This window comes from Aquila chrysaetos, chromosome 15, assembly GCF_900496995.4.
Source record: "Aquila chrysaetos chrysaetos chromosome 15, bAquChr1.4, whole genome shotgun sequence".
Classification (NCBI taxonomy): domain Eukaryota; kingdom Metazoa; phylum Chordata; class Aves; order Accipitriformes; family Accipitridae; genus Aquila; species Aquila chrysaetos.
The window spans coordinates 29634825-29658261 of NC_044018.1; the positions used below are offsets into that span (position 1 = coordinate 29634825).

The 23437-nt window shown below is 65.7% G+C and overlaps 4 protein-coding genes and 1 non-coding gene across 13 annotated transcripts in view; 3 read left to right on the forward strand and 2 right to left on the reverse strand.

The window, feature by feature from the left end:
- NCKAP1L (NCK associated protein 1 like) overlaps window positions 1-134 on the reverse strand; it is a 9794-nt gene extending 9660 nt beyond the window's left edge. The window contains exon 1 of the mRNA XM_030037113.1: window positions 3-134. Within this exon, the coding sequence (XP_029892973.1) occupies window positions 3-134 (132 nt within the window). The remainder of the gene's footprint in view (window positions 1-2) is intronic.
- A 451-nt stretch (window positions 135-585) lies between these two features.
- Window positions 586-1279, forward strand: LOC115350955. The gene is made up of 2 exons (XR_005934016.1): window positions 586-810; window positions 871-1279. It is a non-coding gene; the product is annotated as an uncharacterized LOC115350955 (transcript).
- A 1626-nt stretch (window positions 1280-2905) lies between these two features.
- On the reverse strand, window positions 2906-8822 carry HNRNPA1 (heterogeneous nuclear ribonucleoprotein A1). 5 transcript variants are annotated; one of them, XR_003926736.2, is made up of 12 exons: window positions 8681-8822; window positions 7052-7168; window positions 6626-6772; window positions 6274-6484; window positions 6094-6186; window positions 5892-6014; window positions 5560-5631; window positions 5194-5367; window positions 4268-4390; window positions 4098-4160; window positions 3118-3163; window positions 2906-2999 (listed from the first exon to the last, which is right to left on the reverse strand). XR_003926736.2 is itself a non-coding variant. In XM_030037720.2 (11 exons), exons 1-10 carry the CDS (start codon window positions 8693-8695, stop codon window positions 4105-4107), a joined length of 1131 nt encoding a protein of 376 aa, XP_029893580.1. In that variant the 5' UTR covers window positions 8696-8821; the 3' UTR covers window positions 3602-3914; window positions 4098-4104. The 5 variants fall into 5 exon arrangements, 4 of the variants coding, with proteins under 4 accessions (XP_029893580.1, XP_029893581.1, XP_029893583.1 ...); XM_030037720.2 differs by lacking the exons at window positions 2906-2999; window positions 3118-3163 and adding an exon at window positions 3602-3914 and having other exon boundaries at window positions 8681-8821; XM_030037721.2 differs by lacking the exons at window positions 2906-2999; window positions 3118-3163 and adding an exon at window positions 3602-3914 and having other exon boundaries at window positions 5892-5984; window positions 8681-8820.
- A 418-nt stretch (window positions 8823-9240) lies between these two features.
- CBX5 (chromobox 5) lies at window positions 9241-13717 on the forward strand. 2 transcript variants are annotated; one of them, XM_030037724.2, is made up of 5 exons: window positions 9241-9314; window positions 10837-10992; window positions 11058-11244; window positions 12889-12986; window positions 13108-13717. In XM_030037724.2, the coding sequence occupies exons 2-5, from the start codon at window positions 10856-10858 to the stop codon at window positions 13256-13258; spliced, it is 573 nt and encodes a 190-aa protein (XP_029893584.1). In that variant the 5' UTR covers window positions 9241-9314; window positions 10837-10855; the 3' UTR covers window positions 13259-13717. The 2 variants fall into 2 exon arrangements, with proteins under 2 accessions (XP_029893584.1, XP_029893585.1); XM_030037725.2 differs by lacking the exon at window positions 9241-9314 and adding an exon at window positions 9404-9520.
- A 921-nt stretch (window positions 13718-14638) lies between these two features.
- On the forward strand, window positions 14639-21572 carry SMUG1 (single-strand-selective monofunctional uracil-DNA glycosylase 1). Of its 4 annotated transcripts, none has more exons than XM_030037922.2 (5): window positions 14639-14717; window positions 15324-15659; window positions 16071-16190; window positions 19684-19772; window positions 21177-21572. In XM_030037922.2, exons 2-5 carry the CDS (start codon window positions 15342-15344, stop codon window positions 21451-21453), a joined length of 804 nt encoding a protein of 267 aa, XP_029893782.1. In that variant the 5' UTR covers window positions 14639-14717; window positions 15324-15341; the 3' UTR covers window positions 21454-21572. The 4 variants fall into 4 exon arrangements, with proteins under 4 accessions (XP_029893782.1, XP_029893783.1, XP_029893781.1 ...); XM_030037923.2 differs by lacking the exon at window positions 21177-21572 and adding an exon at window positions 20419-21141; XM_030037921.1 differs by lacking the exons at window positions 19684-19772; window positions 21177-21572 and adding an exon at window positions 16804-17387 and having other exon boundaries at window positions 14640-14717.
- The last annotated feature ends 1865 nt before the right edge of the window (window positions 21573-23437 follow it).

Below are 23437 nucleotides of genomic sequence, written 5' to 3' on the forward strand. Positions count from 1 at the left end.
ACCTGCTGCTGCTTGCTGCCGCCGCCCCAGCTCCCGGGGAGCGCTGGTGGCAGCTGGCTCCCGGTGGGAAGGTGGTTGTAGGGGGGGATTGGTGGAAGGAGGGAGGGCCTGGATGGGGACTTCCCGGGGATCATGGGGGCGCGCGGTTGCGGGACGCCCGCCGGGCGCTGGCGTCAGCGTTACCCATCGGTCCCGAAGCCATCGTCAACCTGCCGGTGGAGGACTTCAACGCGCTGTTGGGACGAGCGCGACTGTCGGGACCGGAGTTGGCGTTGGCGCGGGATATCCGTCGTCGGGGCAAGAACAAAGTGGCGGCGCAAAAATGTCGCCGGAGGAAATTAGAAGCCATCGCTCGGCTCCAGGCGGAATTGGGGAGGTTGGGACGGGAACGGGAACGGCTGCTACGGGCGCGGGGGCAGGCGGAACGGGCGCTGGGTGCCCTGCGCCGAGACTTGGCCCGCGTTTCGGCTCAGGTGCTGGGGGCCTTGAGGGACGGGGCCGGCAACCCGCTGCCCCCCGAGCGCTTTGGCCTGCGCCTGGCACCCGACGGGGGGCTCAGCCTGGAGACCCTGGGGGGGGGGGGGTGACAGGGGTGGGGGGGGGCCTGGGGGTGTCTTGCAGCCCATGGGGAGCGAGGCGGGGGGGTCCCTTGGGTGCTCGGGGTGCCATCCTGCACACCACAGAGCCCAAGGGCACCCTGGGGTGGCCCCTGCGCCCCACGGAGCCTCACGGCACCCTAGGGTGACCCCTGCGCCCCATGGGGAGCAATGGGGGCCTTGGGTGCTATCCTGCACCCCACAGCACCCCTGGGTGACCCCTGCACCCCACGGAGCCCAAGGGCACCCTTGGGTGCCATCCCACACCCCACAGAGCCTCACGGCACCCCTGGGTGACCCCTGCGCCCCACGGAGCCCAAGGGCACCCGTGGGTGCCATTCTGCACCCCACAGCACCCCTGGGTGACCCCCACAGCCCACAGAGCCCAAGGGCACCCTTGGATGACCCCTGCATCCTCTAGGGAGCAAGGGGTCCCTTGGGTGCCCATGGTGCCATCCTGTACCCCACGGAGCCCAAGGGCACCCTTGGGTGCCCCCACACCCCCCAGAGCCCAAGGGTGCACCCAGGTGCCTGCAATGGGTCCTGCGCGCCGGGGTGCCCCTTCTCCCAGCCCCACAGGGTGTCCCCGGTGTCCCCCTGCCCTCCCCTGGCTGCGGGTGACACCCTGGGGACACCCCGTCACTGCCACCCCTGTAAGTAAACAATAAACCATCTCAGATGGGGCCAGCGCCTGTATTGTCTCCGTCACCCCACATCACCCGTCACCCGTCACCTCCCTGCCCCATCGCCCCCGGGGTGACACATTCCTGCCACATCCCCGTCCTTCTCTGTTCCCCCGGGGCGAGGAGTTGTCCCCAAGTCACCTCCCTCAACCCCAGTGACACCAGTGACACATCCCCCGTTACTCCATCCCACCCCGGGGCACCACATACCCGTGTCAGCCCCACGCCCGCCTGTCATCTCCTGTCCCTGTCACCCCGTGGCCCTCGCTCTCCCTGTGGTGACCCAGCCCTGGGGTCCCCAAGAACCGTGTCCCCCAGCCCTGAGGTCCCCCCAGCCCAGGCAACCTCATCCCACCTTCTCTGTCCCCATCCTGTCCCCTCCATCCTCATCCCTGTCCCCTCTATCCCTGTCCCACTCCCTAGGGCCACCCCCTCCCCAAACCCTACATGCCCAGTGTCCCCAGCCCATCCTGTCCCCTCTGTCCCCAGCCCCATCCCTGTCCCCCTCTGTCCTCATCCTTGTCCCCTGTCCCCAGCCCCATCCCTGTCCCCCTGTCCCCAGCCCCATCCCTGTTCCCCTCTGTCCTCATCCTTGTCCCCTCTGTCCCCAGCCCCATCCCTGTTCCCCTCTGTCCTCATCCTTGTCCCCTCTGTCCCCAGCCCCATCCCTGTTTCCCCTCTGTCCTCATCCTTGTCCCCTCTGTCCCCAGCCCCATCCCTGTTCCCCTCTGTCCTCATCCTTGTCCCCTCTGTCCCCAGCCCCATCCCTGTCCCCCTCTGTCCTCATCCTTGTCCCCTCTGTCCCCAGCCCCATCCCTGTCTCCCTCTGTCCTCATCCTTGTCCCCTGTCCCCAACCCCATCCCTGTCCCCCTCTGTCCTCATCCTTGTCCCCTCTGTCCCCAACCCCATCCCTGTCCCCCTCTGTCCTCATCCTTGTCCCCTCTGTCCCCAGCCCCATCCCTGTCCCCCTCTGTCCTCATCCTTGTCCCCTGTCCCCAGCCCCATCCCTGTCCCCCTCTGCCCTCATCCTTGTCCCCTCTGTCCCCAGCCCCATCCCTGTCCCCCTCTGTCCTCATCCTTGTCCCCTCTGTCCCCAGCCCCATCCTGTCCCCCTCTGTCCTCATCCTTGTCCCCTGTCCCCAACCCCATCCCTGTCCCCCTCTGTCCCCAGCCCCATCCCTGTCCCCCTCTGTCCTCATCCTTGTCCCCTGTCCCCAACCCCATCCCTGTCCCCCTCTGTCCCCAGCCCCATCCCTGTTCCCCTCTGTCCTCATCCTTGTCCCCTCTGTCCCCAGCCCCATCCCTGTCCCCCTCTGTCCTCATCCTTGTCCCCTGTCCCCAACCCCATCCCTGTCCCCCTCTGTCCTCATCCTTGTCCCCTCTGTCCCCAACCCCATCCCTGTCCCCCTCTGTCCTCATCCTTGTCCCCTCTGTCCCCAGCCCCATCCCTGTCTCCTCCATCTCCATCACCTCCCAATCCTGTCCTGTCCCACTGCCATCTTGTCCCCCAGCCCCATCTCCCCCCTCCTCTCTGTCCCCAGCCCTCCATGGCTGCTCCATCCTTGTCCCCATCCCTGTCCCCTCCATCCTTGTCCCCCCCCCTAGTCCCCACAGACGGGACACGCTTACAAAAATACCCTTTTTTTTATTTACAAGGCCCCCGACCCGCGGCTCCCGCGGCAGCGACACCTCCCAGGCGCTAACGGGCTCCCACGGGTGCTGCAAGGAAGGGGAGAGCCGTGAGGGGGGGGAGTAGGGGTGGCCCCAGCCCCGGGGGTGTCACACGTGTCACCCTGCACACCCCCCTCCGTTGTCCCCCCCCACTCCTGCCGCTCACCTCCGCCGGTGGCCCGCGGGCTCCTCTCCCCCTTTGCCGGCGGCTCCTACAAAAGGGAAGGCAGGCGTTAGCGACCCGGCGGGGGTCCTGGGGGGGGGGAAACGGGGACGTGGGGTGGGGGGACACACACACAGAAGCTGCTCTTACCTACAGCGTCCCTGCCCTGCGCTCTGCGGTGCTGCGAGGGGGAGAACTTGGGGGGGGGGGGGGGCCAACGCCAAGGGGACACCCCAGGGATAAAGGGGGGGCGGCCGAGCCTGAAATGGGTTGGGGGGGGGTGGGTGTGTACAGGGCCCATGAAGGGCGAAATGGGGCTGGGGGTGCGTGTGCGGGGACGGTGGGGGGGAAAGAGCCTGAGCTAGTCTGCCCTGGGTCAGAGTTGGGGGGGGGACCAGGCTGCGCCCCGCAGCGGCCAACACCAGAGCGGTGTAGAGGTCAGAAATGTAAATATATATAAAAAAATAAAAATAATAATAAAAAAAAAAAAAAAAAAAGACACATTTATTCAGCGTCATGTTGTGTTACAGTTAGCGATCGACAGCACGGGCGCGCAAATAAAACCGAGGCTCCCGGGAGGCCTCGTCGGAATGCTTCCACGGCACAGAAAACTAAAATAACCTGTTGTACAATTAGTCACAAACACAGTCCTGTTTCGCAAAGGAGACTTCTGTCTAACACACGTCTTCATGGAGCAGCCACCCCCCGCCACAGCTGTGAGTGGGCCGAGTTCACAACTGGTGTAACCTGCAGCTTCCCTGTCCCTTCTCTGGCTCGCCTCTCCCGCTAAGCTTTGTTTCCTGTTGAATAATACGGAATAAAGTTAATCTAAACGGCCCCGGTCCAGCCGCCGCTTTGAGGGGGCGTTTGGCAGCTTCTTTTTTTTTTTTTTTTTAAATTTGGTTTTATTTTCTTTAATTTATCTTTTAATTTCATAAACTGCTGTTGGAATGGCTCGCCTGCTTCGCGGCGGACGGGCTCACCTGGGTGTTAAAACCTCCTGCCGCCGCCGTAGCTGCCGCCGCCGCTCGAGCTGCCGTAACCGCCTGCGAGGGGGGGGGGGGGGGGGGGGAGGTTAGAAAAACGCTCTAGGGTTGGCGGGAGCAGCAGATTTGGGGGCTGCATCCAAATCCCGCCCCCCCCAGGGACTCACCGCCGCCGTACGGCCCCGAGCTCCTGCCCCCGAAGTTGCCCCCCTTCATGGGGCCGAAATTGGACGACTGGTTGTTGTAACTGCCGAAGTCGTTGTAGTTCCCCCCGCCGCCAAAGTTGCTGCCTGGGGAGGGGGGGAGAAAAAAAGAGGGAGACAGGGTCAGTGAGGGGAAGGGGGAGGCGCTCAGGGGGGTTTAATGGGGAGCCCAGAGGTACCCCGTGGCTGGGGGGGGGGGGGGGGCTTAATGGGGAGCCCAGAGGCCAGGGGGGTGTTTAACAGGGAGCCTGGAAGCACTTGGGTGCTTGTGGGGGGGTTAGTGGGGAGCCTGGAGGCACCCGGTGGCCAGAGGGGTGTTTAACTGGGAGCCCAGAGGCAAGGGGGGGTTAATGGGGAGCCTGGAGGTACCAGAGGAATTTGGAGGGGCGGGTTAATGGGGAGCCCAGAAGCACCCCACAGCTAGAGGGGAGTTTAACTGGGGGCCTGGAGGCACTCAAAGAACTGGGGGAGGGTTTAACGCGGAGCATGGAGGCACCCCATGGCTGGGGGGGTGGAATTTAACAGGGAGCCTGGAGGCACCCCATTGCCTTGGGGTGATTTAAGGGGGAGCCTGGGGGTTCCCCGTGGCTGGGGGGTGTCTAATGGAGAGCCAGGAGACCCCCCACGGCCAAGAAGAGGATTTAAGAGAGCCCCGAGGCCAGAGGGGTGTTTAACAGAGAGCCCAGAGGCACCCCAGGGCTTGGGGTTGTTTAATGGGGTGCCCGGAGGCACTGAGGGGCATGGGGAGGGTGTTTAATGGGCAGTCTGCAGGCACCCCACTGTCAGAGTGGGGTTTAACGGGGAGCCCAGAGGCCTGGAGGAGGGGTTAACTGGGAGGCCGGAGGCACCCCACGGCCAAGAGGGGATTTAGGGGGCTGCAGGGGTCTCACCTGTACCCGCTTCGGAAAGGCCATTCCGCACGGCAAGCGCGGGTCCCCGGGCGGGACGCCGTCCTCCGCTGCCGCCGCCGAAGCCCCCCCCGCCGTTATTATAGCCGTCGTAGGTGCTGCTGCCGCCGTAGCCCCGGTTGCCGCCGGAATAGCCGGGGCCGCTGCCGCCGTAACCTGGGGGAGAGGAAGGAGGGCGCTGAGCTCCGAGGGCCGCCCCGGCGGGCGCGTGGGGGCCGGGCTCCGGGTTCGGCAGGGCGGTGGGCTGCGTCCGCTGTCTGGGCCGGGCCACGGGGCCGGCTGGCGTCCTCGGCGAGCGGCTGGGCGCGTTGGCCGCTGCCCGTCGGAGAAATCCCGCTCTGGCCTTACCGTCATTGCCAAATCCATTATAGCCGTCTCCGCCGCCGCCATAACCGCCACCGCGGCTGCCACCAAACCCACCTGAAAAGAACAAACCGTTGTGGTTCAATCCGTCCACGCGGGGCCGGGCGGTTTAGAGCTGCCGGAGAGAAAAGTTCGGGGTGCCGAAATCCCGGCGTGGAGGGAGGAGGAGCGGCGCTCTGGCCGGGCCGAGGGGGGCCGGGAGCCGGAGCGGTGGCAGCCGGAGCGGCGGCGGCGTTTGGGCTAGGTTTTGAGCTGCGTCTCGAGCCGGCGGCGTCCCTTGCGGCTGGCAGCCGGACGGGTCCCGCCGAACCACTTACCACGGCCGCCGAAGTTGCCGCCGCGACTGAAGTTGTCGTTACCGCCGAATCCGCCTCCGCGGCCGCCGCCAAAATTCCCGGAACCGCTGCGGCCTAGGAGAGGGGGCGGAGGGGGGGGACAGCCTTTAGGAACAGCACAGGCAGCGGGGTCTAGCGGCAGCTCGGGACAGGGGGGGAGCCGGGGGCCGAGCCGTGTGCTCACCTCTCTGGCTGGCTGAGGCGCTGGCCATCTCCTGCTTTGAGAGGGCTTTCCTCACCTCGCAGTTGTGCCCGTTCACAGTGTGGTATTTCTGAACTGCGGGGAGGGAAGAGGGGGGAAGATTTAGGGGAGGGGGGCACAAAGCTCGGTGAACCCCTCCCTTTTGGCACACGCCAGACTTACTGACTATCTTGTCGACGGAGTCGTGGTCGTCGAAGGTGACGAAGGCGAAGCCCCTCTTCTTGCCGCTGCCGCGGTCTGTCATGATCTCGATGACTTCGATTTTGCCATATTGGCCAAAATAGTCCCTCAAGTGATGCTCCTCCGTGTCCTCCTTGATGCCGCCCACAAAGATCTTCTTGACTGTGAGGTGGGCTCCGGGCCGCTGGGAGTCCTGCGGGAATACAGTGGCATGGGTTTGGGGTCTGGGGAGCCCCCCATTGCCCCCCAAACCGACCCTGGGCTCTGCCAGCCCCATCCAGCGGGGTCTGAGCCCCTCCCCGACCTCTCGGGGACGGTCAGGGCTCCTCCTTACCTCTCTGGATACGGCCCTCTTTGGTTCAACGACTCTGCCGTCCACTTTGTGCGGCCGGGCGTTCATGGCGGCATCGACCTCTTCCACTGAGGAGTATGTGACGAAGCCGAAGCCTCGTGAACGTTTGGTGTTTGGGTCCCTCATCACCTGGAAGGACAGACACACATCAGGCCGTGGCGTGGAGCCCCCCCAAACAGCAGCAGCCCCCCTCCCTGGGGACGTGGCTCCTTTCCTTCAGCTCCTCCACCTCTTGCTCCTGCCTTCGCAGCTGGTCTCCTCATTACCCACCCCGTTACACCTCGAACCCTGTCACTGTGGGTCACCAAGTGCTGACGCTTGTCACCCACCCCCCCCCCAGAGGTGCTGGGGGCAGAGGGGAGGCCAGGGAGGAGGCGGAACCCACAGTGGGGGGTTGGAGCGTCTTACCACACAGTCGGTCAGGGTGCCCCATTGCTCGAAGTGGCTGCGGAGGCTCTCGTCTGTGGTTTCAAAGCTGAGGCCGCCGATGAAGAGCTTGCGGAGCTGCTCGGGCTCCTTCGGAGACTGCGGGGAGGCGGTGACACGAGGGTGAGGGGGGCTGGACACCCCTGCTTCCCAGCTATAGAGATGCTCTGCCACCCCCAAACCTCCTACATGGGATCCCCTTGCATTCCCCCTGCTCCAGGGAGGCCCTGTCATCCCAAAATGCCCCCCCCACCCCAGGACTGCCTCGCACCCTCCACAACTCCAGGGAGGCCCTGTCCCCCCCGCCTCCCCTCACTGAACTGATGCACTCCATCATATCTAGCTTCAGCCCCAAAAAGGCCCCGTTACCCCCAAACCCTCTCTGTGGGGCCTCCTTGCACTCCTCCAGCCCCAGGGGGGCCCTTTCATACCCAGCCCCCCTGCCTGTGCCACCCCACCCCCCTCCAGTGCTGTCCTCAGCCCTAGGGAGACCCTGCCACCCCCAACCCCTATCTACGGGCTTGCCCAGGCCCCTTGAGACCCCCAGTGCCAACCTCTGTGGCTGCACAGGCCCCGGGGAGACCCTGGGGACCCCAGCCTTCATTTACAGGGCCGACCAAGTCCTGGGAAGGCCCTGTGAGCCCCCAACCCCAATCTGTGAAGCTACCTGTTTCTCCCAAGAGACCTAAGACCCCCCAACACCAATCTGTGGGGCCATCCAGGCCCCAAGGGGACCCTGAGCCCCGCCCCCCCCAGCGCCCATCTGTGGATCAGTACAGGCCCCTGAGGCCCCCCCCAGCCTTAATCCGTGGGGCTGCCCAGGCCTCAAGGAGGCCCTAAACCCTCCCAGCTCCCATTTGTTGGGCTATCCAGCCTCCCAAGGGACCCCTGGGCCCCATCTCTGCGGCCAACCAGGACCTAAAGGATCCCTGAGCCCGCCCACCCTTAATCCGTGGGGCTGCCCGGGCCTCAAGGAGGCCCTAAACCCTCCCAGCTCTTATCTGTGGGGCTATCCAGCCTCCCAAGGGACCCCTGGGCCCCATCTCTGCGGCCAACCAGGACCTAAAGGACCCCTGAGCCCCCCCACACACACACGTTAGGGGCCACCCAGGCCCCTAGGCCCTGCCAGCCCTCATCTATGGGGCCGCCCAGGCCTCTGAACCCCCCCCCCCTCAGCCCCCATCCATGGGGTGACCGACATCTCCATCGGGGACCCGGTCTCCATCCCGCCGCCCCCCCCCCCACCCCGGCCCCGGCCCGCCCTACGCCCTGCGCATGCGCGGAAGCGCCGCGGCCGCCATCGCCCACCCGAGCACAAAGGCGCGCACGTGGCCCCGCGCGCGGGGAGCCGCGGCGGGGGGGGGGGGGAGAGCGAGCGAGAGAGCGAGAGCGGGCGCGCGCGGGGCTGCGCATGCGCCGCGGGGGCCCCCCGGCGCGCAGCGGGCGGCCGGCGCCTGCGCAGAAAGTGGCGGGCGGGCGACGCGCGCAGGCGCAGTACCGCGCGGCCCGCGCGGCGGCGAGCGGGGCGGCGGGGGCGGGGAGGCCGCGGCGGGCCGGGGGAGGCCGGCGGTGAGGCGGGGAAGGGCTGGGGGGGATCGTCGGGGCGCTTACCTCGGACTTGGCCATGGCGGCGGCGCGGGGCTGGGCGGGCTGGTCGGCGGGCGGCTCAGCGCGCGATGCTCCCTCTGCGAGGCGCCGACACAGAAAGGGGCCGAGCGACGCGAGCGCCGCCGCCTCACTCCGCCGCCCCCGCCGTCCGCCCGCCCCCTGGCCGCTCCCATTGGGCGGCGCCGCCCGCGCCACGCCCCCGCGCCGCCTCCCATTGGGCGGTGGGACAGAGCGACGCGGTCTCATTGGCGGCGGCTAGCCGCTCCGCCCGCGCTGCCGCCTCCGATTGGTCGCTGCCGGGGACCTCCCGCCTCCGCGCCTCACAGATTGGGCCAGGCAGCCGCGGCCCCGCCCTGCGCCGCTTTTCCCGCTCCGGCCCGGCGACTCCCCGGCGCTCCTCCGATTGGCTTCCTCTGCGGCGGTCCCGCCTCACGCCCCCCCTCTCATTGGCCAGCGCCGCAGCGCTACCGTTCCCATTGGCGGGCGTGACCGTCGCTCAGCACTGCCCGGCGGCGGGCCCGGCGGAGGTCGGCGAGCTGCGGCGCGGCGGAGCGGCGGCAGCAGGACGCGGCGGTGCCGCGGCGGCGAGTCCCGGCGGCGGCGGCGGGGAGGGGCCGCCCGCCCGCCGGTGGCTAAGGTAGACTTGGCTCGGCGCATGCGCAACGCGGGGAGGGGATGGAGGGGGGGCGAGGGGGGGCGGCCAGACGCATGCGCGGAGCTCGGCCGGCGGCGCCTGCGCGCTGCGGGCGGTTTTGGCGGGTGGAGCGCGGAGCGGCGGCGGCGGCTCGGAGGAGCGGGCAGACCGCGGCGGACGGGCCCGCGCCGGAGCCGCTCCCCGCCCAGGTAGCGGCGGGCGGGAGGTGGATGAATGGGGGGGCGGGCAGGGCGGGGGCGGGCCCCGGTGGCGGGATGGGCAGGCTCGCCGGCCAATGGCGGTGGCGAGGAAAGCGGTGGCCCGCTCGGCCAATGGCGGCGGCGGGAGGGCGGGACGGCGCGGGGAGTGACGGCCGGCTGGGCCAACGGCGGTGGGAGGGAGGCGGGGCGGGGCGGTGCCGAGCGGCGGCGCGCTCGGCCAATGCGAGGCGGGACGTGGCGGAGCCGCCGGCCAATGGGGAGAGGTGGCGCGCTGTTCGCCCCGCCCCCGCGGCCGGCTCATCCTGTGCAGCGCCGAGCACCGGGACCGGGCCGGGCCTCCGCCGCCACCGGGACCGGCCTGGACCCCGCAGCCCGGGCCGGGAGAAGCTGGGACAAGCCAGTCCGGGCCAAACCAGCCCTTTCTCCCTCAAACCGGCGCTTTTTGCCTCAAAACAGCACTTTTTGCCTCGAAACTGGCGCTTTTTGCCTCAAAACAGCACTTTTTGCCTCAAAACGGTGCTTTTCCTTTGTTTCTCCAGGACTCCCGCATGCAGCTTTAGGGATGGGATGCCCCGGGCCTCCCTTCCCATCCCTTTTACACCAAAACGAGCCCTTTTTACACCCCAAAACTGCTCCTTTTACTCCCAAATCCATGCCTTTTACACCCAAAACCTCCCTTTTTACACCCAAACCCACTGCTAGTATATCATACTGGTTTGGGCCTTCGCTGCCCGGCCCCCTCAGGAAATGCCACCCGAGGCGCGGGGACAGTGAGGAATTTCTTGGCTCCATCGGGGGGTTTTTTTTAGGGCTGAATTTTAAAAAAAGCTGTTAAACCCAAGACTTGGAAAAAAAACCCCACATTTTGGCTGCGTGCCTTAAAACCTGGGTTTTTTAAAACCCCTGGGGTTTTAACTTTTGGGGCTTTGCTGTTAAGCAGCAAATTTGCCCCAAAACGATCAGGGGGAGCACAGGGCTTTCCCTTCTTACCCCCCCCCTTCACCCCTTTTTAATTTGCTTTTAAAAAAGTGGTGAGCTTTTTATCGCTGTGTTATAAATTGGTGGAAAAACGGGCTTTTCCACCAAAGCATTTCCCTATGCCTAAATCCCCGCTGTTTTTTAGGGAGTTTAACCCAAATTACACTTCCCTGTGCCTAAATCCCCACTGTTTTTAGGGGGTTTAACCCAAATTGCATTGCGAGGCGCTGGCTCCTCTTCTTACAGATTTGGGGGGGGCGATGGGTGGCAGGGAGGTCCCCGATAACCCCCCCTGTCCCCGTGTCCGTCCATCGCCCCCCCCCCAGGATCCGTGGGCGCTGCGCTATGGGCAAGAGGAGCAAGCGGCCAGCCGACAGCTCGTCCTCGGGAGACGAGGAGGAGTATGTGGTGGAGAAGGTGCTGGACCGGCGCGTGGTGAAGGGCCAGGCCGAGTACCTGCTCAAGTGGAAAGGCTTCTCCGAGTAAGTACCGCCGGGGACGGGGGACGGTGACGATGACGATGATGGTGACGGCCATTTGGTGACAGGGAACACAATACTTGGGAGCCGGAGAAGAACCTGGATTGCCCGGAGTTGATCTCGGAGTTTATGAGAAAGTATAAGAAGATGAAGGAGGGTGACGGGAACAAACCACGGGAGAAGGTGGAGAGCGCCAAGAGGAAAGGAGGGCTGCCCGCCGGCGGGGAGGACGTCAAGGCCAAGAAGAAGAGGGAGGTGAGGGGGGGGGCTCCCGCCATGGGGACAGGCACCCGGGGATGGGGACGGGACCCTGCCACCCCCACCACAGGGATGGGCACCCAGGGATGGGGACAGGCTCCCAGTGTCCCCATGATGGGTTTGGGCACCCAGCCATGGGGATGAACACCCAGCATCCCTGTGATGGGGACAGGCACCCAGGGATGGGGACAGGCACCCAGCATCCCCGGGATGGGGATGGACACTCAGGGATGGGGACAAGACCCTGCCATCCCCACCATAGGGACAGGCACCCAACGTTTCTGTGATGGGGACAGGCACCCAGCATTCCCACCATGGGGACAGGAACCCAGGGATGGGGACCAGCACCCAACATTTCTGTGATAGGGACAGGCACCCAACGTCCCCACCATGGGGACAGCCACCCAGCCATTGTTAACGGATTACGCACACTGGCCACCGTAACAGGGTCCGACCCTGGGATCCTGCTGGTTAATGCAAGGTCTGAGAGAAGGTTTCCAGTTCCTCTTCGATTAGTTCTCAGGTGCCAGCTCGAGCTGGGTGCCTCCGGAGAGGGACCCCTACCCCAGACTGTGCCCCCCCAATTACTCCATCACCTGATCGCCAAGTCCAATCCCTTAATTCTGGACAGCGGTCTCTCGATTTCTTATTTGTTTTCACTGTTGCTGTGCTGGCCGCCTTCCAAAGTGACCTCACTCTCTTGGAATTGTTTCCTTGGTCCTTATCTCCTCATCCCACTCCCATCTGCCAGATTTGGCCAGTTTTGTGTTTGCAGCGCTGGTTTTATCAGCAAGTTGAGACTGGGTCGGCTCCTGCTGCCTTGGGCGTCAGTCGGCTCCTTCGGCCGCTAGTGCTGAGCGGGACTATTCAGAGAAGAACACACTTAATTGAATTTCTTCTGCCATGGGGACGGGCACCCAGGGATGGGGACGGGCACCCAGCTGGAGACAAGCACATGCCATCCCTACCATGGGGACAGGAACCCAACATCCCCGTGGTGGGGACAGGCACCCAGCCATGGGTTGGGCACCCAGGGATGAGGACAGGCACCCAGGGATGAGGACAGGAATCCAGGGATGGGGACAGGCACCCAGCTGGAGACAAGCACCTGCCATCCCCACCACGGGGACAGGAACCCAGGAATAGGGACAGTCACCCCACGTCCCCATGATCTGGACAGGCACCCAGGGATGGGATCGGTACCTGGCATCCCCACCATGGGGACAGGAACCCAAAGTCTCTGTGATGGGGACGGGCACCCAGGGATAGGGACAGTCACACAATGTCCCCATGGTGGGGACAGGCACCCAGCCATGGGGACAAGCACCCAGGGATGGGGGCAGTCATCTGCCATCTCCTCACAATGGGGACAGTCACACAGCCATGGGGACAGGGACCCAGTGCCACCGCAATGGGGACGGATGCCCAGTGCCACCACGATGGGGACGGGCACCCAGTGCCACCACGAAGGGCCAGCACCACCCGCTGGTGCCAGCACGGAGAGGATGTCCCCAACCCAGTGACCTCCCAACTGCCGCAAACCAGGCCTGTGTCCCCCCACCACCACACCAAGCGTACCCACACCACCACATCCCCCCCCCCCCGGCCAAAAAAAACCTTTTTTTCCCCCCAAATCTGCAGAGCAACGACATCGCCCGGGGCTTCGAGCGGGGGCTGGAGCCCGAGAAGATCATCGGTGCCACCGACTCCTGCGGGGATCTCATGTTCCTGATGAAGTGGTGAGGCCGCCCCGCGTGTCCCTGGGACGGGATGGGGGGGGGGGGTGACCTCCACCTTCTGTACCCCCCCCCGACCCCCCGTTTTTTTGGTTTTTTTTTTTGGGTGTCCCCACACCCCCAGGAAGGACACAGACGAGGCCGACCTGGTGCTGGCGAAAGAGGCGAACCTCAAGTGTCCCCAAATCGTCATCGCCTTCTACGAGGAGCGGCTGACCTGGCACGCCTACCCCGAGGACACGGACAGCAAAGAGCGCGAGACCCCCAGGAGCTAAGGCGGCCCCCCCACACCTCCCCCTGCCCCTGTACATAGCCCCCCCCCCCCCATCATCTCGTGTGTTGTCGTCCCCCCCCCCTCCATGTCCCCAGGGATCACCTTGCCCCTCCCCACAGCCCCCCTGGGGACAGGGGAGGGGACAGTCATGCCCTTGGGGGGGGGGATGGATGGATGCAATGCTTCCTCTCCTCCCCCCCCTGCTGCCCTCCTCTTTGGGGGTGTCTGAAGGGTGGGGGGTGCCCCCCCCCCCTCCCTGCATCCCCCTCTCCCCCCCAGACAAGGGGGTGGGGCAGGTTTGGGGGGGCTCAGCCCTGGTTTTTTGCTGTTTTTTCTAAGATTGGTGTTTTTAGCCAGGGCCACCCCCCCCCAGGGTGTCCCTGTGTCCCGTCCCACCCCCCCCCCCCGTCATGTGTGTGTCCCCCCCTCGTATTTGCTTCCAATAAACGGTCACTTTTCAGGAGCCGCTGCTTTGTCGGGGGGGGGGGGATGACTGGGGACCTCCCCTCCAGTATGACCCAGTTCACCGCCAGTACTGGCTCAGGCTGGGACCCCCAAATTCAGGAGGACCCAGGAGTGCCGCCTCCCCCCCCCACCTCAGAAACGGGGCGGGGCATCTTGGCCCCGCCCCTCCTCGGCTGTGCCTCTGGCGCCACCTGGTGGGCGCGAGGCGGCGCTGCAGTCCGGACAGCGGCGGGGGGGGGGGGGGGGGCGAGCCGGGACACCGGGAATGAGGGCGGGGGGGGGGGGGGCGGACGCGACACCGGGGGTGGGACAGGAAGACACACACAGCCCCCATCGGTCGGTGACCGGGAGCCTGGAGGTGACGGCGGCGGCGGGGGGGGAGGGCGGGGTAGGGGACACCCCGGGGACACGGCGGGGGGGGGGACGCTGGGGGTCCCGGACACCCGCTTCCCCCCCCCCCGCCCCGGGCGATACCAACCCCCCCGGCGCGGCGCCGGCCGTCCCCGCCAGGGGTCGCCCTTGTGCCGTCGAAGCCGGCGCGGCACCCCCCCCACTGGGGAGGGGCGGAGCCAGAAGGGGGCGTGGCTCCATAAGACCACGCCCCCTTCACCTCCCTGACTGCGCACCCCGGCCCTGTGGGGTCACGACCCCCAGGTCCCACCCGTGTCCGTGTCCCCCGCCATGTTGCCCACGCGTGTTCACGACCCCGTCGTGAGGGGCGGGGAGGGGAGGAAATCTCGCCGCAAGGCACGATGGGAAACTCCGCGCGCCGCCCCGTGATGCAGCGCGGCCCCGCGCAGACAAAGGGCCCGGCCCCGCCCCTTCCCCCCGCGCGGGGCACGCCGGGAAGGCGGCGGAGCGGCGGGGCGGGGCACGCCGGACTCCAGCTCCCGGCAGGCGCTGCGCGCGGGGTCGGAGGGGCGGGGCCGGGTTAGGGGTCAAAGGGCGGGGCGGGCCGGCAGTGCGGCCGGTGGGCCCCGGCGCGGCGCACACAGGTAGGCCTCGGGGTGGGGGGGGGGGGCGCGTGACGTAGTTAGGGGACTTGGGGGACCTGTGGGAGGAGGGGAGTGATGGTGGGGAGGGGACAGGGCCGGGGCTGGGCTTGGGGGGCAGCGAGGGGCCCCTGGGGGCGGCAGGCCCGGGGTAGGCCCGGGGCAGGGGGGGGCAGTTGGGGGGTCCTGAGGGGCAAGACTGCGCTGTGGGGCGGTTAAGGGTTCGGGGGGGGGCAGGATAGGGTTAGGGGGCCCTAAGGGGCACAGGGCTGCAGCAGAGGGGCAGTTAGGGGGCCCTGAGGGGGCCATTGGGGGGCTCGGGGGGGGCAGGGTTGCTCTCTGGGGCAGTTGGGTGCCCTGGGGGCACAGGGCTGGGGTAAGGGGGCACCTTGGAGGGCCCTGGGGGGTGCAGGGCTGCTCTGTGGGGTAGCTGGGGGCCCTGGGATTGCAGGGGATGGGGTGTGGGGGCGCTGGGGCTCTTCCTTGCCTGTTTCAGAGCCGGAGGGGGTACAGGCCACCCCCTCACCTCCACCCCGGGCATGGTGCCTCCCTCGAAGGGCTGCCCTGTCACCCGCCGGGGCTCTCCCGTCACCCATCTCCCCTCCACAGGCACCAGGCGATGGCAGCATGGAGGAGAGCGCGGCTGAGACTGTGGGGACGGCGACAGAGCCAGTGACGGGGACGGTGCCAGTGGCAGAAGAGGAGGAGGAGGAGGATGACAACGACGACGACGACCTGGCAGGGCGGTTCCTGCAGCTGGAGCGGGAGCAGAGCGCGCTGCTGCAGGCGCTGCCGCCCTTCGGGGAGCCCGTCAGCCACGTCTACCACCCCCTCGACTACGCCTGGGAGCCCCACTGCGACTTCGTGCGCCGCTACTGCCGCACCCCCAAACGTGTCCTCTTTCTCGGCATGAACCCTGGCCCCTTCGGCATGGCCCAGACCGGGGTGCGGCACCCAGGGGGACCCCGGCGGGGAGGGAAACTGAGGCACGGGCAAGGCTGGGACTGGGCCAGGGGTGTTTGTAGGGTGGCTGTGCCCAGGGGACAGGGTGTGTGTCTATGCACCCCATATGTCCCCGCAGAGCCAAAAAGGGGGGGGGAAGCTGAGGCACGGGGGTGCTCATGGGGTGCCCGGGGGATGCCAAGCGCTGTCCCCTTCCATCCCTATGCAGCCCCACATGAGGGAAACTGAGGCACAGAGGCAGCTGGCTCAACTCCAGGGCTGTTTCAGCATGGCCATTCCCCAGGGCACCCCCCCCCCAAGCTCCCCCTTCCAACTCCCGGGGAGGGGTAACCGCACCCGGGGAGGGGGGGGGTGATCACAAGCTTCCCCCTGACCTCCCTCCCCATCTCGCAGGTTCCCTTCGGAGAAGTCTGGCATGTGCGGGAGTGGCTGCGGGTCGTCGGGGGGGTGAAGAAGCCGCCCTCGGAGCACCCCAAGCGCCCGGTGCTGGGCCTGACCTGCCGACGGGCAGAGGTGAGCGGCGCCCGCTTTTGGGGGCTGGTACGGGCCCTCTGCCCCGACCCCCACCTCTTCTTCCGTCACTGCTTCGTCCACAACCACTGTCCCCTCCTCTTCCTCGCCTCCAGCGGTCGGAACTTGCCCCCCACCGAGCTGCCCCCGGCCCAGCGTGACCTGTTGATGGGGCTTTGCGACCGGGCGCTGACGCGAACCGTGGGGCTGCTGGGCGTGGGGCTGGTGGTGGGCGTGGGGCGTTACGCCGAGCGGCGGGCACGGCGCGCTTTGGCAGCCGCCGGCCTGACCGTTCGCGTCGAGGGGTTACCCCATCCCTCGCCCCGAAATCCCCGTGCCAACCGGGGGTGGGAGGAGCTGGCCAAGGCGCGACTGGGAGAACTGGGAGTGCTGGAGTTGTTGGAGGAGAAGGGGGGCACGGCGGCGGGGAGGTGAGGCGGAGGGTTTCGGAGGAGGGGAGGTGGATCTGTGCCTCGGTTTCTCCTGTGGAGGGCAAGGCTGGGGTTTGGGGGGGAGCGGGTAATGGGTCCGTGCCTCAGTTTCCCCAGTTGGAAGCTGGTTTGGGGGACCTTCAGGCGGTGGAGGACAGATCCCTGCCTCAGTTTCCCCCCCACAGGACCAAGCTCGGGGTCTCATTTTGAGGAAGAGGATGGGTCTGCGCCTCAGTTTCCCCACTGAGAGCAAAGCGGGGTCCCATCGCGCAGGGATGGGGGAGAGATCCATCCCCCGCCCTGCCTCGTGCCTCAGTTTCCCCCTTGCCGTGGGGCAGACCCCACCCCAAGGGCTAATTCTGCTGCCAGCAGCCTCTAGTCTCCCCAGTTTAACCAGTTTAACACTAAATGGGCTCTCAGGAAAGGTGAGGTGCCGCATCGCATGGGGGGTGCCGGCTGTGACCCTGCCCCGTGCCTCAGTTTCCCCTGTGAGGCACCTGGGAGCCCCGGGCTTGATCCCCACCAAGCTGTGGGGCTCTTCACCCTTTTATTTCCCCTAAAATCTCCCTTTTTGGGGTTTTGGGGTTTTTTTTAAGCTATTTAACCCAAGGGGTCAGTGGCCCTGCTCGCTCTTGAGACCTGGGTGCGTCCCCCAGGCCGGGGTGACAGGGGGTGGGGACACGGGGCGCGAAGGGGTCCCCGGGGTGGTCTGTCACCTGTCCCTGTGCCTCAGTTTCCCCTGCCAGCAATAAACACTGTGTCCTACGGGGCCGTGGCCTCCGCCTCGTCCTTGGGGTGATGTCCCCTGTGGGTGGGGGGGGGTCCCCGCTATGGTCATCTGGCCCCAAGGCACCCATGAATTTGGGGGTGCAGGTGGGGTTATGACCAGATTTGGGGGTGCAGAGTGGGGGTACACCTTGGTTTGGGAGTGTAAGCAGATGTGGGGGTGTAGGGTGGGGGATACACCTGGATTTGGGGGTGCAGGTGGGGGTAAAACCAGATTTGGGGGTGGGGGTACACCGCAGCTTGAGGGTGCAGGGAGGGGAGTACACCTTGGTTTAGGAGTGTAACCAGATGTGGGGATGTAGGGTGGGGCATACACCTGGATTTGGGGGTGCAGGGTGGGGGGGTTGACTGGATTTGGGCATGCAGGGTGGGGGTACACCCTGGTTTGGGGGTGCAGGGGTGGGAGTACACCTTAGTTTGGGGGTGTAACCAGATGTGGGGGGTGCAGGTGGGGCATACACCTGGATTCGGGGGTGCAGGGTAGGGGTGCACCCTGGTGGTTTGGGGGTGCAGGGTGGGCGTATAACGCCTCCTGATCCTCAAAGACTGAGTTAACTCACATAGGGCATTTTGGGGGGGGGGGGGCTCCCTGGGCTCACTCCAGACACCCCCTGATGCCCCCCTAAAGCTGACAGAGGACCCAGGCATCCAGGGAGATTGGGGAGATTGGAGTGGGATGCATCCAGTGGGATGCAGGGAGACCCCCCACCATCCTGCACCCCCCAAAGTCTCTGCCATCCTCCAAAGGGCCCGGGGGGGTCCTGTCCCCCAGCTTACAGTGGGGTGGGGGGGGCAGGCGCTGAGTTTCTGGTGTTGTGTCCCCCACCGCTGGCGAGGGGCCTGTCCCCAGCCTGGCACCGACCAGCCAGGCCCTGACTAATGGCGACACGTAATTAATTTGGCTGTTAATGAATCAGCATCTTTACGGTAAGAGGCCATTACCTGCCCTGAGACCTGGCACTTTGGGGGTGGAGGGGACATGGGGGCTTTGGTGGGGTGGGGGGGGCAGCGGCCATGGGGGCTTGGAGGGGGACATGGGGGGACACAGGAGCTTGGGGGGGGACATGGGGACCTGGAGGGGGACACAGGGGCTCGGGGGGGACATGGATGTCTTGGGGGGGGGGGGGGGGGGGACGGGGACGGGACACGGCAGGTCCCCAGGGGCAGCCACAGGGCTGGAAAGAGGATTTGCAGCGGGGGGCGGGGGCAGGAATTTGCCTGTTTCTGCAGCAATTCTGGTGGGTTTTCCCCGTTTCTGGGCCAGCAAAGGCTGCGGTGCCCCCGGGACCCCCCCCCCGGGCTGGGGGGCACCCACCCGGCTGCATCTCCCATGGTGCGCTGAGGTGAGGCCACCCACCTGCCCCCCCCCCCCAACCCATGGTGCCCCACGGGAGATGGGGGTCCCAAGGTGGGCACCCCCACATGGCCCCACATCTGGGCAAAGTCGGGGGTCGACCCCACTCTGGGGTATGAACCCCCCCCATCCTGCACCCCCCACCCCCAACCAGCACCTCCCACCCCAGGAGGTGCCCACCCACCCACTCCTCAGCCCCCCCCCCAGTACCCCACTGTGACCACCACCCCCCCAAACCCCTGCCCTGCGTGCCCCCCATTCCCCCCCACCCCATTTCTACTCATTCCCCCCACTCCCGTTCCCCCTCACCCCAATTCCCCCTCCCATTAGCCCCCCATTTACCCCCACTCCTGTTTGCCCCCCCATTTGCTGCCCTCCCATTTACCCCAATTTGCTCCCCATTTACCCCCCACTCCCATTTCCCCCCTTCCAGTTAACCCCATCTGCCACCCTTCGCTCCCCATTTGCCTCCCCATTTCCCCCCCACTCCCCCCCTTCCAATTAACCCCATTTTCCCCCACCCATATACCCCCGTTTACACCCACTTCCATTTGCCCCCCCATTCGCTCCCCATTTCCACCCCCCCATTTCCCCCCACTCCCATTTATCCCCTTCCAGTTAACCCCATTTGCCCCCCACCCATTTCCCCCCATTCCCATTCCCCCCCCACCCCATTCCCAGCTCCCCAGGGACCCCCATCCCGGGGAACACCCCCCCATTCCCCCCCCTCCCCCCGCAATCCCTGATTTAAGCCCCCGGTGACAGTTTTACGTCCCCACGCCGCCCGCCGCCGCCCCGGCAGCTTTTCCCCGCGACCCGAGTCGTGCCGCCCGAGCCGGCGTTCCCAGGGCCGGCGGCAGCCGCCGGCACTAAATCACTCTGCCACTTAAGAACTAAAAGTTCCTAATAAATAATTTTTTTACAGGGAATGCGGTCCCGCCATTCCGGAGGGCTGGATGCAGCCGTATTTCACGGCGATTGTCACGTTCGGCTGCCGCCGCACTTTGACGCCAAGTGAGTGTTTGGATATCGGAGACTTTTTGGAGTTGGGAATCGGTCGTTTCCCGACAGAGCCTGATGAAGGGCGACTGTGAAGAAGGGGAAGGTGTTGGGAATGGGAGGGAGCTCTCGGCTGGCACCCCAATATCCGAGGAGCGGCTCCGACGTGGTCACCGGTGTGTGTGTCAGCCTTGGAGATGGAGGGATGGAAGGAGAGAAGGAGGGGAGGGATGAGGCAGGGAAGGAGGGACGGAAGGATGGAGGGAGAGAGGAGGGATGGATGAACGGGATGGAGGGATGTGTGGAGAGAGGGATGAGGCAGGGAAGGAGGGATGGGATGGAGGGATGTGTGGAGAGAGGGATGAGGCAGGGATGGGATGGATGGGATGGAAGGATGAGGCAGGGAAGGATGGATGGGGGTGAGGCAGGGATGGAGAGAGGGATGGAGGGAGAGAGGAGGCAGGGAAGGTGGAATGGAAGGATGAGGCAGGGATGGAGGAATGGGATGGAGGGATGCGTGGAGAGAGGGATGAGGCAGGGAGGGAGGGAGGGAAGGAGGGTGTTTGCGGCTCCTGCTGGGCTCCCACCTGGCTCAGACGGCGGGTGTAGCAGAGGGGGTGTTTTGGCACTTACTGATATCCGGAGTTGCAAAAAAATACAGATACGCGGATGGATGGATGGATTCATGTGTGGACGGACAGAGGGATGCACCGGCGGATGGATGGGTGTGCGGGCAGATCGTGACACATGGATGGGGCAGCCGTGGTGGGAAGGATGGGACAGGGACAGGGTGTCTCAGTGCCAGCAGCCCTGGAGCCGGGGCCGAGGTCCTGTGTCCGTCTGTCCACGCGTGGGAGCAGCTGTCCGTGTTTCCTTGAGCTTCACCGCCTTGGAGGACGCCTTGGGAAAGGGCAGGTCCAATGGCTCTTCTTGGTGTTTCCATCTCGGATTTGGGGAGAAAAGGGGGAAAGGGAGATTTTGATTTAATTACAAAGGTTTGAGTTGATTTGAGAGGAAATGGGGGCCGGCTCAGCACCTTTTGGGCTGATCCGGAGTGGGTTCATCCTCCTCAGCTGTCAGACGGGGACCATTAATGTGGGACAGACAGACAGAAAAATAAAGAGATGCAGAGACAGGCGGGGAGATAAAGGGTTGGGGCCAGGGTGGGGGAGCGGATGCTCTGCGGGATAATCCAAAAGATGGAGAGATGGAAAGATAAACACCAGGAGAGACAGAGTACCAGCTGGACGGACAGACAGATGGCTGGAACGACAGAACAGATAACCCCCCCAGGCTCTGCCGGCACTGCATGCTCACCTGGGTGGGTTTGGGTTAAAAAAATTACTTTTTTTTTTCTGCCTGCCGGACATTCCCCGTGGGAAACAGCTGGTTTATTCCCTTTTTTCCCCGCATTCCTGGGTTCTCTTTAGATGGAGGGAGATGGATTTGGCAGCGCCAGAGCCCCTGGAGCCGGGGGGGGCTGCGGCTGCTCAGCCCCCTGCATGGCAGGTTACATTTTTTTTATTGCATTACTTTAAATAAAAGGAAAAAAAAGGGGAGAAACCCAAGGAGAAGAGAGGAATTAAGGGAAGCAAAAGGCTTCAGATCCATCCCCAGGAATAAATGGGCATCTTGGCCTTCCTCCTCCTCCTCCTCCCCCGGCAGTGTCTGTGACCACGTGAAAAGCTTGGGGTAATTTACGGCCCTTCCCGGGAAGCCTTTGGAGGCGGCTGTTTTCTCCCGTGATATTTATAGGGATGTGGGGGGCTGGAGGCTTTGCTTGCTGCCCCCCGAGGTTTTGGGGGGGGGAGTTATTTATGGGGTTTGAGTTGGAGGCTCCTCTTGGCTTGGGGGGAGTTGTTTTCCTCCCGTCCCAGCGGGGCAAAATCTTGGGATTGGGATCAGGAGTGATGTCTTGGCATCCTCCATCCCCAGAGCCCCCCCCGGGCTCCAGCACGAGCCCACGGTGGGTTCTGCCCGTGGCTGGAAGCTTGCTCGCGCGCCGCATGGCACGGGGGGGTGAAGGGGTCACACGGAGGGGGTTGAGCACGGAGCTGGGGGGGGGGTTCGTAGGCACTGTATAACACCCTGCAAGTGCGATGCAATAACTTGGGGGTACAGTGCTACACCCCGTGAGTGTAGGTGCCCTATAGGTACCACCCTCCTACGCTGCAGGTACTGCGCGTCACCCCCAGGGACACCCCCACGTACACGGTGATGCTTGGCGAGTACCCCACAGGTACCCAGCGAGCTCCTAAAACACCCTGCGATGCCTGTGGGACCCCGTCAGCACCCACTCACCCCCCGCCCCCAGCTCCCTGCCTCAGTTTCCCCCCGCGGAAAGGGGGCCGCAGCGCGAGGCCGCCTGCGTTCGGGAAGGAAGCGAAGAAGAACGGCGAAGCTAATTGAAAACGAAGGGGAAATTTTTAATCAGGGCGAATGTAATTACTGCAGCTGGAGTTGGGCCAGGGCAGCAGGTTAATGGCCCCGCAGCTTCAATTCCATCTTCCCCCTCGGCTCGGCCTCGCCGCGCTCCCGGACGGGAATTGCTGGTGAATCCCGGGAGTGAAGCTTCCTCCATCCCTCCGTCCTTCCCTCCTTCCCTCCATCCTTCCCTCTATCCCGCCATCCCTCCTTCCTCCCTGTCATCCCTCCATCCCCTCCCCCATCCATCCTTCCATCCCTCCCTCCTTCCATCCCTCCTTCCCTCCCTCCTTCCTTCCTCCCTTCCGGCCCCAGGGCACAGGGCCGAACTGGGAGGCACTGGACCGAACTGGGAGGCACTGGGCTGCCCGCAGCCGGTTGTGCGGAGCCGCGGGCCCGGACCGGCTCTGCGGGGAGAAGCCGCTAGAGAGAGGCAGAGAGCTGCCGGGAACGGCGGCGGCTCCCGGACCCGCACCCGGACCCGCATCCCGCACCTTCGACTCGGACCCGCATCCGCACTCCGGACCCGCACCCCGGACCCGGACCGGCACCCTGGACCCGTACCCGCACCCACACCAGCACCCCAGACCCGGACCCGCACCCCGAATCTGGCCCTGCACCCCAGACCCAGACCGGCACCCTGGACCCGCACCCCGGATCCGCACCCAGACCGGCACCCTGGACCGGCACCCGCACCCAGACCGGCACCCCAGACCCACAACCTGGACCCGGACCTGCACCCCGCACCTCCGACCCGGATCAGCACCCCGCACCCGCACCCAGACCGGCACCCCAGACCGGCACCCTGGACCCGCACCTGCACCCAAACCGGCACCCCAGACCCGCACCCACACCCTGGACCCGCACCCCGCACCTCCTACCCGGACCCGCAACCGGACCGGCGTCCCGGACCCGCACCGCAGACCTCCGACCCGCACCCGCAACCTGCACCCAGACCGGCACCCCAGACCCACAATCCGCACCTCTGACCTGCACCTGCACCCCAACCCGCACCCCAAACCCAGCCCTGCACCCCGCACCCGCACCCCGCACCCGCACCCGGACCCGCTCCCCAGACGCAGCCGAGAGGGTCCCCAGAGCCGGGGCTTTGCTGCGGGACTGGGGATGCTGCGGGATGGGGGGGTGCGGGGATGTGGGGTGCAGGGGTGGGATGTGCGGGGACGGGGGGTGCAGGGCAGGGGTGCAAATCCGGGCATGCCCCGACCCCCCCCCCAGCACAGCCCAGGCTGAGCCCC